Raw genomic sequence first — 13,808 nt, 5'->3', positions numbered from 1 at the left:
ATGCAACCACGACTGCTGTACCAGCAACCAGCAACCCGAGTACAACAACTCCTGTCCAAATTACAAGACCAAGTATCCCTACAACAACTGCTACCCCAACAACCACCACTGGCGCAACTACAACAACTTTTATCCCATCAACAACTGGAGCCCAATCAACAACAACTTCTGCTCCATCAACAACTGCCAGCTCTTCAACCGCGAGCACCACTCAAACTACAACTGCTGCAGCAACCACGACTGCTGTATTGAAAACAACTGATGACTTGACAACAACCACCATTGGCCCAACTTCAACAACCAGTGTTCAAACTACAACTACTGCTTCATCAACAACCACCACTGCTCCCCCAACAACCACCACTGGCCCAACTTCAACAACCATTGTTCCAACCACAACTACTGCTTCATCAACAACCACCACTGCTGCCCCAACGACCAACACTGGCCTAACTTCAACAACCACTGCTCAAACTTCAGCTACTGCTTCATCAACAACCACCACTGCTGCCCCAACAACCACCACTGGCCCAACTACAACAACTTTTATCCCATCAACAACTGGAGCCCAATCAACAACAACTTCTGCTCCATCAACTGCCAGCTCTTCAACCGCGAGCACCACTCAAACTACAACTGCTGCAGCAACCACGACTGCTGTATTGAAAACAACTGATGACTTGACAACAACCACCATTGGCCCAACTTCAACAACCAGTGTTCAAACTACAACTACTGCTTCATCAACAACCACCACTGCTCCCCCAACAACCACCACTGGCCCAACTTCAACAACCATTGTTCCAACTACACCTACTGCTTCATCAACAACCACCACTGCTGCCCCAACAACCACCATTGGGCCAACTTCAACAGGCAGTGTTCCGACTACAAGTACTGCTTCATCAACAACCACCACTGCTGCCCCAACAACCACCACTGGCCCAACTTCAACAACCACTGTTCCAACTACAGCTACTGCTTCATCAACAACCACCACTGCTGCCCCAACAACCACCACTGACCAGAGTTCCACAACCAGAATTCCAACTACAACTACTGCTTCATCAACAATCACCACTGCTGCCCCAGGAACCACCATTGGCCCAACTTCAACAAGCAGTGTTCCAACTACAACTACTGCTTCATCAACAACCACCACTGCTGCCCCAACAACCACCACTGGCACAACTTCAACAACCACTGTTAAAACTAAAGCTACTGCTTCATCAACAACCACCACTGCTTCCCCAACAACCACCACTGGCCCAACTTCAACAACCATGGTTCCAACTACAGCTACTGCTTCATCAACAACCACCACTGCTGCCCTAGAAACCACCACTGGCCCAACTTCAACAACCACCACTGGCCCAACTACAACTACTTTTATCCCATCAACAACTGGAGCCCTATCAACAACTGCCAGCCCTTCAACAACAAGCACCACTCAAACTACAACTGCTGCAGCAACCACGACTGCTGTATTGAAAACAACTGATGACTTGACAACAACCACCATTGGCCCAACTTCAACAACCAGTGTTCAAACTACAACTACTGCTTCATCAACAACCACCACTGCTCCCCCAACAACCACCACTGGCCCAACTTCAACAACCATTGTTCCAACTACAGCTACTGCTTCATCAACAACCACCACTGCTGCCCCAACAACCACCATTGGGCCAACTTCAACAGGCAGTGTTCCGACTACAAGTACTGCTTCATCAACAACCACCACTGCTGCCCCAACAACCACCACTGGCCCAACTTCAACAACCACTGTTCCAACTACAGCTACTGCTTCATCAACAACCACCACTGCTGCCCCAACAACCACCACTGACCAGAGTTCCACAACCAGAATTCCAACTACAACTACTGCTTCATCAACAACCACCACTGCTGCCCCAACAACCACCACTGGCCCAACTTCAACAACCAGTGTTCCAACTACAACTACTGCTTCATTAACAACCACCACTACTGCCCCAACAACCACCATTGGCCTAACTTCAACAACCACTGCTCAAACTTCAGCTACTGCAACCACCACTCCAACCACAACCACAACTACTGCTGGCCCAACGTCAACAATTTCCACTCCTTCAATACTAACCACTGCTCAAATTAAAGCTGCTGATGCAACCACGACTGCTGTACCAACAACCAACAGCCCAAGTACAACAACTGCTGCTCAAACTACAATTACAAGTATTCCTACAACAACTGCTCCCCCAACAACCACCACTGGCCCAACTACAACAACTTTTAATAGATCAACAAATGGAGCCCAATCAACAACAACTTCTGCCCCATCAACAACTGCCAGCTCTTCAACAGCAAGCACCACTCAAACTACAACTGTTGCAGAAACCATGACAGCTGAATTGAAAACAACTGATGTCTTGACAACAACCACCATTGGCCCAACTTCAACAACCAGTATTCCAACTGAAACTACTGCTTCATCAACAACCACCACTGCTGCCCCAACAACCACCACTGGCCCAACTTCAACAACCACTGTTCCAACTACAGCTACTGCTTCATCAACAACCACCACTGCTGCCCCAACAACCACCACTGACCAGAGTTCCACAACCAGAGTTCCAACTACAACTACTGCTTCATCAACAACCACCACTGCTTCCCCAACAACCACCACTGGCCCAACTTCAACAACCATGGTTCCAACTACAGCTACTGCTTCATCAACAATCACCACTGCTGCCCCAGAAACCACCATTGGCCCAACTTCAACAACCACCACTCCAACCACAATTACTGCTCCAGCAACAACCACCACTGCTGCCCCAACAACCATAATTGGGCCAACTTCAATAAGCAGTGTTCCAACTACAACTACTGCTTCATCAACAACCACCACTGCTGCCCCAACAACCACCACTGGCACAACTTCAACAACCACTGTTCCAACTACAGCTACTGCTTCATCAACAACCACCACTGCTGCCCCAACAACCACCACTGACCAGAGTTCCACAACCAGAGTTCCAACTACAACTACTGCTTCATCAACAACCACCACTGCTTCCCCAACAACCACCACTGGCCCAACTTCAACAACCATGGTTCCAACTACAGCTACTGCTTCATCAACAACCACCACTGCTGCCCTAGAAACCACCACTGGCCCAACATCAACAACCAGTGTTCCAACTACAACTACAGCTTCATCAACAACCACCACTGCTGGCTCAACAACCACCATTGGGCCAACTTCAACAAGCAGTGTTCCAACTACAACTACTGCTTCATCAACAACCACCACTGCTGCCCCAACAACCACCACTGGCCCAACTACAACAACTTTTATCCCATCAACAACTGGAGCCCAATCAACAACAACTTCTGCTCCATCAACTGCCAGCTCTTCAACCGCGAGCACCACTCAAACTACAACTGCTGCAGCAACCACGACTGCTGTATTGAAAACAACTGATGACTTGACAACAACCACCATTGGCCCAACTTCAACAACCAGTGTTCAAACTACAACTACTGCTTCATCAACAACCACCACTGCTCCCCCAACAACCACCACTGGCCCAACTTCAACAACCATTGTTCCAACTACAGCTACTGCTTCATTAACAACCACCACTGCTGCCCCAACAACCACCATTGGCCTAACTTCAACAACCACTGCTCAAACTTCAGCTACTGCAACCACCACTCCAACCACAACCACAACTACTGCTGGCCCAACTTCAACAATTTCCACTCCTTCAACACTAACCACTGCTCAAACTTCAGCTGCTGATGCAACCACGACTGCTGTACCAACAACCAGCAACCCGAGTACAACAACTCCTGTTCAAACTACAACACCAAGTATCCCTACAACAACTGCTACCCCAACAACCACCACTGGCCCAACTACAACAACTTTTATCCCATCAACAACTGGAGCCCAATCAACAACAACTTCTGCTCCATCAACTGCCAGCTCTTCAACCGCGAGCACCACTCAAACTACAACTGCTGCAGCAACCACGACTGCTGTATTGAAAACAACTGATGACTTGACAACAACCACCATTGGCCCAACTTCAACAACCAGTGTTCAAACTACAACTACTGCTTCATCAACAACCACCACTGCTCCCCCAACAACCACCACTGGCCCAACTTCAACAACCATTGTTCCAACTACAGCTAATGCTTCATCAACAACCACCACTGCTGCCCCAACAACCACCATTGGGCCAACTTCAACAGGCAGTGTTCCGACTACAAGTACTGCTTCATCAACAACCACCACTGCTGCCCCAACAACCACCACTGGCCCAACTTCAACAACCACTGTTCCAACTACAGGTACTGCTTCATCAACAACCACCACTGCTGCCCCAACAACCACCACTGACCAGAGTTCCACAACCAGAATTCCAACTACAACTACTGTTTCATCAACAACCACCACTGCTGCCCCAACAACCACCACTGGCCCAACTTCAACAACCAGTGTTCCAACTACAACTACTGCTTCATTAACAACCACCACTACTGCCCCAACAACCACCATTGGCCTAACTTCAACAACCACTGCTCAAACTTCAGCTACTGCAACCACCACTCCAACCACAACCACAACTACTGCTGGCCCAACGTCAACAATTTCCACTCCTTCAATACTAACCACTGCTCAAATTAAAGCTGCTGATGCAACCACGAATGCTGTACCAACAACCAGCAGCCCAAGTACAACAACTACTGCTCAAACTACAATTACAAGTATTCCTACAACAACTGCTCCCCCAACAACCACCACTGGCCCAACTACAACAACTTTTAATCCATCAACAAATGGAGCCCAATCAACAACAACTTCTGCCCCATCAACAACTGCCAGCTCTTCAACAGCAAGCACCACTCAAACTACAACTGTTGCAGAAACCATGACAGCTGAATTGAAAACAACTGATGTCTTGACAACAACCACCATTGGCCCAACTTCAACAACCAGTGTTCCAACTGAAACTACTGCTTCATCAACAACCACCACTGCTGCCCCAACAACCACCACTGGCCCAACTTCAACAACCATGGTTCCAACTACAGCTACTGCTTCATCAACAATCACCACTGCTGCCCCAGAAACCACCATTGGCCCAACTTCAACAACCACTACTCCAACCACAATTACTGCTCCAGCAACAACCACCACTGCTGCCCCAACAACCACCATTGGGCCAACTTCAACAAGCAGTGTTCCAACTACAGCTACTGCTTCATCAACAACCACCACTGCTGCCCCAACAACCACCACTGGCCCAACTTCAACAACCAGTGTTCCAACTACAACTACTGCTTCATCAACAACCACCACTGCTGCCCCAACAACCACCACTGGCACAACTTCAACAACCACTGTTCCAACTACAGCTACTGCTTCATCAACAACCACCACTGCTGCCCCAACAACCACCACTGACCAGAGTTCCACAACCAGAGTTCCAACTACAACTACTGCTTCATCAACAACCACCACTGCTTCCCCAACAACCACCACTGGCCCAACTTCAACAACCATGGTTCCAACTACAGCTACTGCTTCATCAACAACCACCACTGCTGCCCTAGAAACCACCACTGGCCCAACTTCAACAACCACCACTGGCCCAACTACAACTAATTTTATCCCATCAACAACTGGAGCCCTATCAACAACTGCCAGCCCTTCAACAACAAGCACCACTCAAACTACAACTGCTGCAGCAACCACAACTGCTGTATTGAAAACAACTGCTGACTTGACAACATCCACCACTGGCCCAACTTCAAGCTCCAGTGTTCAAACTACAACTACTGCTTCATCAACAACCACCACTGCTGCCCCAAAAACCACCACTGGCCCAACATCAACAACCAGTGTTCCAACTACAACTACAGCTTCATCAACAACCACCACTGCTGGCTCAACAACCACCATTGGGCCAACTTCAACAAGCAGTGTTCCAACTACAACTACTGCTTCATCAACAACCACCACTGCTGCCCCAACAACCACCACTGGCCCAACTACAACAACTTTTATCCCATCAACAACTGGAGCCCAATCAACAACAACTTCTGCTCCATCAACTGCCAGCTCTTCAACCGCGAGCACCACTCAAACTACAACTGCTGCAGCAACCACGACTGCTGTATTGAAAACAACTGATGACTTGACAACAACCACCATTGGCCCAACTTCAACAACCAGTGTTCAAACTACAACTACTGCTTCATCAACAACCACCACTGCTCCCCCAACAACCACCACTGGCCCAACTTCAACAACCATTGTTCCAACTACAGCTACTGCTTCATTAACAACCACCACTACTGCCCCAACAACCACCATTGGCCTAACTTCAACAACCACTGCTCAAACTTCAGCTACTGCAACCACCACTCCAACCACAACCACAACTACTGCTGGCCCAACGTCAACAATTTCCACTCCTTCAACACTAACCACTGCTCAAACTTCAGCTGCTGATGCAACCACGACTGCTGTACCAACAACCAGCAACCCGAGTACAACAACTCCTGTTAAAACTACAACACCAACTATCCCTACAACAACTGCTACCCCAACAACCACCACTGGCCCAACTACAACAACTTTTATCCCATCAACAACTGGAGCCCAATCAACAACAACTTCTGCTCCATCAACTGCCAGCTCTTCAACCGCGAGCACCACTCAAACTACAACTGCTGCAGCAACCACGACTGCTGTATTGAAAACAACTGCTGACTTGACAACAACCACCATTGGCCCAACTTCAACAACCAGTGTTCAAACTACAACTACTGCTTCATCAACAACCACCACTGCTCCCCCAACAACCACCACTGGCCCAACTTCAACAACCATTGTTCCAACTACAGCTACTGCTTCATCAACAACCACCACTGCTGCCCCAACAACCACCATTGGGCCAACTTCAACAGGCAGTGTTCCGACTACAAGTACTGCTTCATCAACAACCACCACTGCTGCCCCAACAACCACCACTGGCCCAACTTCAACAACCACTGTTCCAACTACAGCTACTGCTTCATCAACAACCACCACTGCTGCCCCAACAACCACCACTGACCAGAGTTCCACAACCAGAATTCCAACTACAACTACTGCTTCATCAACAACCACCACTGCTGCCCCAACAACCACCACTGGCCCAACTTCAACAACCAGTGTTCCAACTACAACTACTGCTTCATTAACAACCACCACTACCACAACCACTGCTCAAACTTCAGCTACTGCAACCACCACTCAAACCACAACCACAACTTCAAAAACCATGGTTCCAACTACAGCTACTGCTTCATCAACAACCACCACTGCTGCCCTAGAAACCACCACTGGCCCAACTACAACGACTTTTAATCCATCAACAAATGGAGCCCAATCAACAACAACTTCTGCCCCATCAACAACTGCCAGCTCTTCAACAGCAAGCACCACTCAAACTACAACTGTTGCAGAAACCATGACAGCTGAATTGAAAACAACTGATGTCTTGACAACAACCACCATTGGCCCAACTTCAACAACCAGTGTTCCAACTGAAACTACAGCTTCATCAATAACCACCACTGCTGCCCCAACAACCACCACTGGCCCAACTTCAACCACCACTGTTCCAACTACAGCTACTGCTTCAGCAACAACCACCACTGCTGCTCCGACAACCACCATTGGGCCAACTTCAACAAGCAGTGTTCCAACTACAGCTACTGCTTCATCAACAACCACCACTGCTGCCCCAACAACCACCACTGACCCAAGTTCCACAACCAGAGTTCCAACTACAACTACTGCTTCATCAACAACCACCACTGCTGCCCCAACAACAACCACTGGCCCAACTTCAACAACCACTGTTCAATCTACAGCTACTGCTTCATCAACAACCACCACTGCTGCCCCAAAAACCACCACTGTCCTAACTTCAACAACCACCACTCCAACCACAACTACTGCTTCAGCAACCACCGCCACTGCTGCCCCAACAACCACCACTGGCCCAACGTCAACAATTTCCACTCCTTCAACACTAACCACTGCTCAAACTTCAGCTGCTGATGCAACCACGACTGCTGTACCAGCAACCAGCAACCCGAGTACAACAACTCCTGTCCAAATTACAAGACCAAGTATCCCTACAACAACTGCTACCCCAACAACCACCACTGGCGCAACTACAACAACTTTTATCCCATCAACAACTGGAGCCCAATCAACAACAACTTCTGCTCCATCAACAACTGCCAGCTCTTCAACCGCGAGCACCACTCAAACTACAACTGCTGCAGCAACCACGACTGCTGTATTGAAAACAACTGATGACTTGACAACAACCACCATTGGCCCAACTTCAACAACCAGTGTTCAAACTACAACTACTGCTTCATCAACAACCACCACTGCTCCCCCAACAACCACCACTGGCCCAACTTCAACAACCATTGTTCCAACCACAACTACTGCTTCATCAACAACCACCACTGCTGCCCCAACGACCAACACTGGCCTAACTTCAACAACCACTGCTCAAACTTCAGCTACTGCTTCATCAACAACCACCACTGCTGCCCCAACAACCACCACTGGCCCAACTACAACAACTTTTATCCCATCAACAACTGGAGCCCAATCAACAACAACTTCTGCTCCATCAACTGCCAGCTCTTCAACCGCGAGCACCACTCAAACTACAACTGCTGCAGCAACCACGACTGCTGTATTGAAAACAACTGATGACTTGACAACAACCACCATTGGCCCAACTTCAACAACCAGTGTTCAAACTACAACTACTGCTTCATCAACAACCACCACTGCTCCCCCAACAACCACCACTGGCCCAACTTCAACAACCATTGTTCCAACTACAGCTACTGCTTCATCAACAACCACCACTGCTGCCCCAACAACCACCATTGGGCCAACTTCAACAGGCAGTGTTCCGACTACAAGTACTGCTTCATCAACAACCACCACTGCTGCCCCAACAACCACCACTGGCCCAACTTCAACAACCACTGTTCCAACTACAGCTACTGCTTCATCAACAACCACCACTGCTGCCCCAACAACCACCACTGACCAGAGTTCCACAACCAGAGTTCCAACTACAACTACTGCTTCATCAACAACCACCACTGCTTCCCCAACAACCACCACTGGCCCAACTTCAACAACCATGGTTCCAACTACAGCTACTGCTTCATCAACAACCACCACTGCTGCCCTAGAAACCACCACTGGCCCAACATCAACAAGCAGTGTTCCAACTACAACTACAGCTTCATCAACAACCACCACTGCTGGCTCAACAACCACCATTGGGCCAACTTCAACAAGCAGTGTTCCAACTACAACTACTGCTTCATCAACAACCACCACTGCTGCCCCAACAACCACCACTGGCCCAACTACAACAACTTTTATCCCATCAACAACTGGAGCCCAATCAACAACAACTTCTGCTCCATCAACTGCCAGCTCTTCAACCGCGAGCACCACTCAAACTACAACTGCTGCAGCAACCACGACTGCTGTATTGAAAACAACTGATGACTTGACAACAACCACCATTGGCCCAACTTCAACAACCAGTGTTCAAACTACAACTACTGCTTCATCAACAACCACCACTGCTCCCCCAACAACCACCACTGGCCCAACTTCAACAACCATTGTTCCAACTACAGCTACTGCTTCATTAACAACCACCACTGCTGCCCCAACAACCACCATTGGCCTAACTTCAACAACCACTGCTCAAACTTCAGCTACTGCAACCACCACTCCAACCACAACCACAACTACTGCTGGCCCAACTTCAACAATTTCCACTCCTTCAACACTAACCACTGCTCAAACTTCAGCTGCTGATGCAACCACGACTGCTGTACCAACAACCAGCAACCCGAGTACAACAACTCCTGTTCAAACTACAACACCAAGTATCCCTACAACAACTGCTACCCCAACAACCACCACTGGCCCAACTACAACAACTTTTATCCCATCAACAACTGGAGCCCAATCAACAACAACTTCTGCTCCATCAACTGCCAGCTCTTCAACCGCGAGCACCACTCAAACTACAACTGCTGCAGCAACCACGACTGCTGTATTGAAAACAACTGATGACTTGACAACAACCACCATTGGCCCAACTTCAACAACCAGTGTTCAAACTACAACTACTGCTTCATCAACAACCACCACTGCTCCCCCAACAACCACCACTGGCCCAACTTCAACAACCATTGTTCCAACTACAGCTAATGCTTCATCAACAACCACCACTGCTGCCCCAACAACCACCATTGGGCCAACTTCAACAGGCAGTGTTCCGACTACAAGTACTGCTTCATCAACAACCACCACTGCTGCCCCAACAACCACCACTGGCCCAACTTCAACAACCACTGTTCCAACTACAGGTACTGCTTCATCAACAACCACCACTGCTGCCCCAACAACCACCACTGACCAGAGTTCCACAACCAGAATTCCAACTACAACTACTGTTTCATCAACAACCACCACTGCTGCCCCAACAACCACCACTGGCCCAACTTCAACAACCAGTGTTCCAACTACAACTACTGCTTCATTAACAACCACCACTACTGCCCCAACAACCACCATTGGCCTAACTTCAACAACCACTGCTCAAACTTCAGCTACTGCAACCACCACTCCAACCACAACCACAACTACTGCTGGCCCAACGTCAACAATTTCCACTCCTTCAATACTAACCACTGCTCAAATTAAAGCTGCTGATGCAACCACGACTGCTGTACCAACAACCAACAGCCCAAGTACAACAACTGCTGCTCAAACTACAATTACAAGTATTCCTACAACAACTGCTCCCCCAACAACCACCACTGGCCCAACTACAACAACTTTTAATAGATCAACAAATGGAGCCCAATCAACAACAACTTCTGCCCCATCAACAACTGCCAGCTCTTCAACAGCAAGCACCACTCAAACTACAACTGTTGCAGAAACCATGACAGCTGAATTGAAAACAACTGATGTCTTGACAACAACCACCATTGGCCCAACTTCAACAACCAGTATTCCAACTGAAACTACTGCTTCATCAACAACCACCACTGCTGCCCCAACAACCACCACTGGCCCAACTTCAACAACCACTGTTCCAACTACAGCTACTGCTTCATCAACAACCACCACTGCTGCCCCAACAACCACCACTGACCAGAGTTCCACAACCAGAGTTCCAACTACAACTACTGCTTCATCAACAACCACCACTGCTTCCCCAACAACCACCACTGGCCCAACTTCAACAACCATGGTTCCAACTACAGCTACTGCTTCATCAACAATCACCACTGCTGCCCCAGAAACCACCATTGGCCCAACTTCAACAACCACCACTCCAACCACAATTACTGCTCCAGCAACAACCACCACTGCTGCCCCAACAACCATAATTGGGCCAACTTCAATAAGCAGTGTTCCAACTACAACTACTGCTTCATCAACAACCACCACTGCTGCCCCAACAACCACCACTGGCACAACTTCAACAACCACTGTTCCAACTACAGCTACTGCTTCATCAACAACCACCACTGCTGCCCCAACAACCACCACTGACCAGAGTTCCACAACCAGAGTTCCAACTACAACTACTGCTTCATCAACAACCACCACTGCTTCCCCAACAACCACCACTGGCCCAACTTCAACAACCATGGTTCCAACTACAGCTACTGCTTCATCAACAACCACCACTGCTGCCCTAGAAACCACCACTGGCCCAACATCAACAACCAGTGTTCCAACTACAACTACAGCTTCATCAACAACCACCACTGCTGGCTCAACAACCACCATTGGGCCAACTTCAACAAGCAGTGTTCCAACTACAACTACTGCTTCATCAACAACCACCACTGCTGCCCCAACAACCACCACTGGCCCAACTACAACAACTTTTATCCCATCAACAACTGGAGCCCAATCAACAACAACTTCTGCTCCATCAACTGCCAGCTCTTCAACCGCGAGCACCACTCAAACTACAACTGCTGCAGCAACCACGACTGCTGTATTGAAAACAACTGATGACTTGACAACAACCACCATTGGCCCAACTTCAACAACCAGTGTTCAAACTACAACTACTGCTTCATCAACAACCACCACTGCTCCCCCAACAACCACCACTGGCCCAACTTCAACAACCATTGTTCCAACTACAGCTACTGCTTCATTAACAACCACCACTGCTGCCCCAACAACCACCATTGGCCTAACGTCAACAACCACTGCTCAAACTTCAGCTACTGCAACCACCACTCCAACCACAACCACAACTACTGCTGGCCCAACTTCAACAATTTCCACTCCTTCAACACTAACCACTGCTCAAACTTCAGCTGCTGATGCAACCACGACTGCTGTACCAACAACCAGCAACCCGAGTACAACAACTCCTGTTCAAACTACAACACCAAGTATCCCTACAAAAACTGCTACCCCAACAACCACCACTGGCCCAACTACAACAACTTTTATCCCATCAACAACTGGAGCCCAATCAACAACAACTTCTGCTCCATCAACTGCCAGCTCTTCAACCGCGAGCACCACTCAAACTACAACTGCTGCAGCAACCACGACTGCTGTATTGAAAACAACTGATGACTTGACAACAACCACCATTGGCCCAACTTCAACAACCAGTGTTCAAACTACAACTACTGCTTCATCAACAACCACCACTGCTCCCCCAACAACCACCACTGGCCCAACTTCAACAACCATTGTTCCAACTACACCTACTGCTTCATCAACAACCACCACTGCTGCCCCAACAACCACCATTGGGCCAACTTCAACAGGCAGTGTTCCGACTACAAGTACTGCTTCATCAACAACCACCACTGCTGCCCCAACAACCACCACTGGCCCAACTTCAACAACCACTGTTCCAACTACAGCTACTGCTTCATCAACAACCACCACTGCTGCCCCAACAACCACCACTGACCAGAGTTCCACAACCAGAATTCCAACTACAACTACTGCTTCATCAACAATCACCACTGCTGCCCCAGGAACCACCATTGGCCCAACTTCAACAAGCAGTGTTCCAACTACAACTACTGCTTCATCAACAACCACCACTGCTGCCCCAACAACCACCACTGGCACAACTTCAACAACCACTGTTAAAACTAAAGCTACTGCTTCATCAACAACCACCACTGCTTCCCCAACAACCACCACTGGCCCAACTTCAACAACCATGGTTCCAACTACAGCTACTGCTTCATCAACAACCACCACTGCTGCCCTAGAAACCACCACTGGCCCAACTTCAACAACCACCACTGGCCCAACTACAACTACTTTTATCCCATCAACAACTGGAGCCCTATCAACAACTGCCAGCCCTTCAACAACAAGCACCACTCAAACTACAACTGCTGCAGCAACCACGACTGCTGTATTGAAAACAACTGATGACTTGACAACAACCACCATTGGCCCAACTTCAACAACCAGTGTTCAAACTACAACTACTGCTTCATCAACAACCACCACTGCTCCCCCAACAACCACCACTGGCCCAACTTCAACAACCATTGTTCCAACTACAGCTACTGCTTCATCAACAACCACCACTGCTGCCCCAACAACCACCATTGGGCCAACTTCAACAGGCAGTGTTCCGACTACAAGTACTGCTTCATCAACAACCACCACTGCTGCC

The 13,808-nt window shown here is 48.7% G+C and overlaps 2 protein-coding genes across 2 annotated transcripts; both read left to right on the top strand.

Annotated features, from left to right (window-relative positions):
- Positions 1-689: 689 nt before the first annotated feature.
- Positions 690-3,929, top strand: LOC121182844 (mucin-5AC-like; the record flags this gene model as incomplete). The annotated part of the gene is made up of 4 exons (XM_041039470.1): positions 690-1,472; positions 1,728-2,254; positions 2,450-3,346; positions 3,407-3,929. Coding segments are annotated over 4 exons (2,730 nt in total), but the record flags the coding sequence as incomplete, so codon positions are not given.
- Positions 3,930-5,789: 1,860 nt separating this feature from the next.
- On the top strand, positions 5,790-13,376 carry LOC121182843 (mucin-5AC-like; the record flags this gene model as incomplete). The annotated part of the gene is made up of 4 exons (XM_041039469.1): positions 5,790-6,305; positions 6,531-7,193; positions 7,623-8,579; positions 12,747-13,376. Coding segments are annotated over 4 exons (2,766 nt in total), but the record flags the coding sequence as incomplete, so codon positions are not given.
- Between the last annotated feature and the right edge of the window lie 432 nt (positions 13,377-13,808).

The sequence above is a fragment of the Toxotes jaculatrix genome, chromosome 6 (assembly GCF_017976425.1).
Source record: "Toxotes jaculatrix isolate fToxJac2 chromosome 6, fToxJac2.pri, whole genome shotgun sequence".
Classification (NCBI taxonomy): Eukaryota; Metazoa; Chordata; class Actinopteri; family Toxotidae; genus Toxotes; species Toxotes jaculatrix.
The sequence above is the reverse complement of the archived record's forward strand: the minus strand, read 5'-3'. Positions and strand labels throughout refer to the sequence as shown.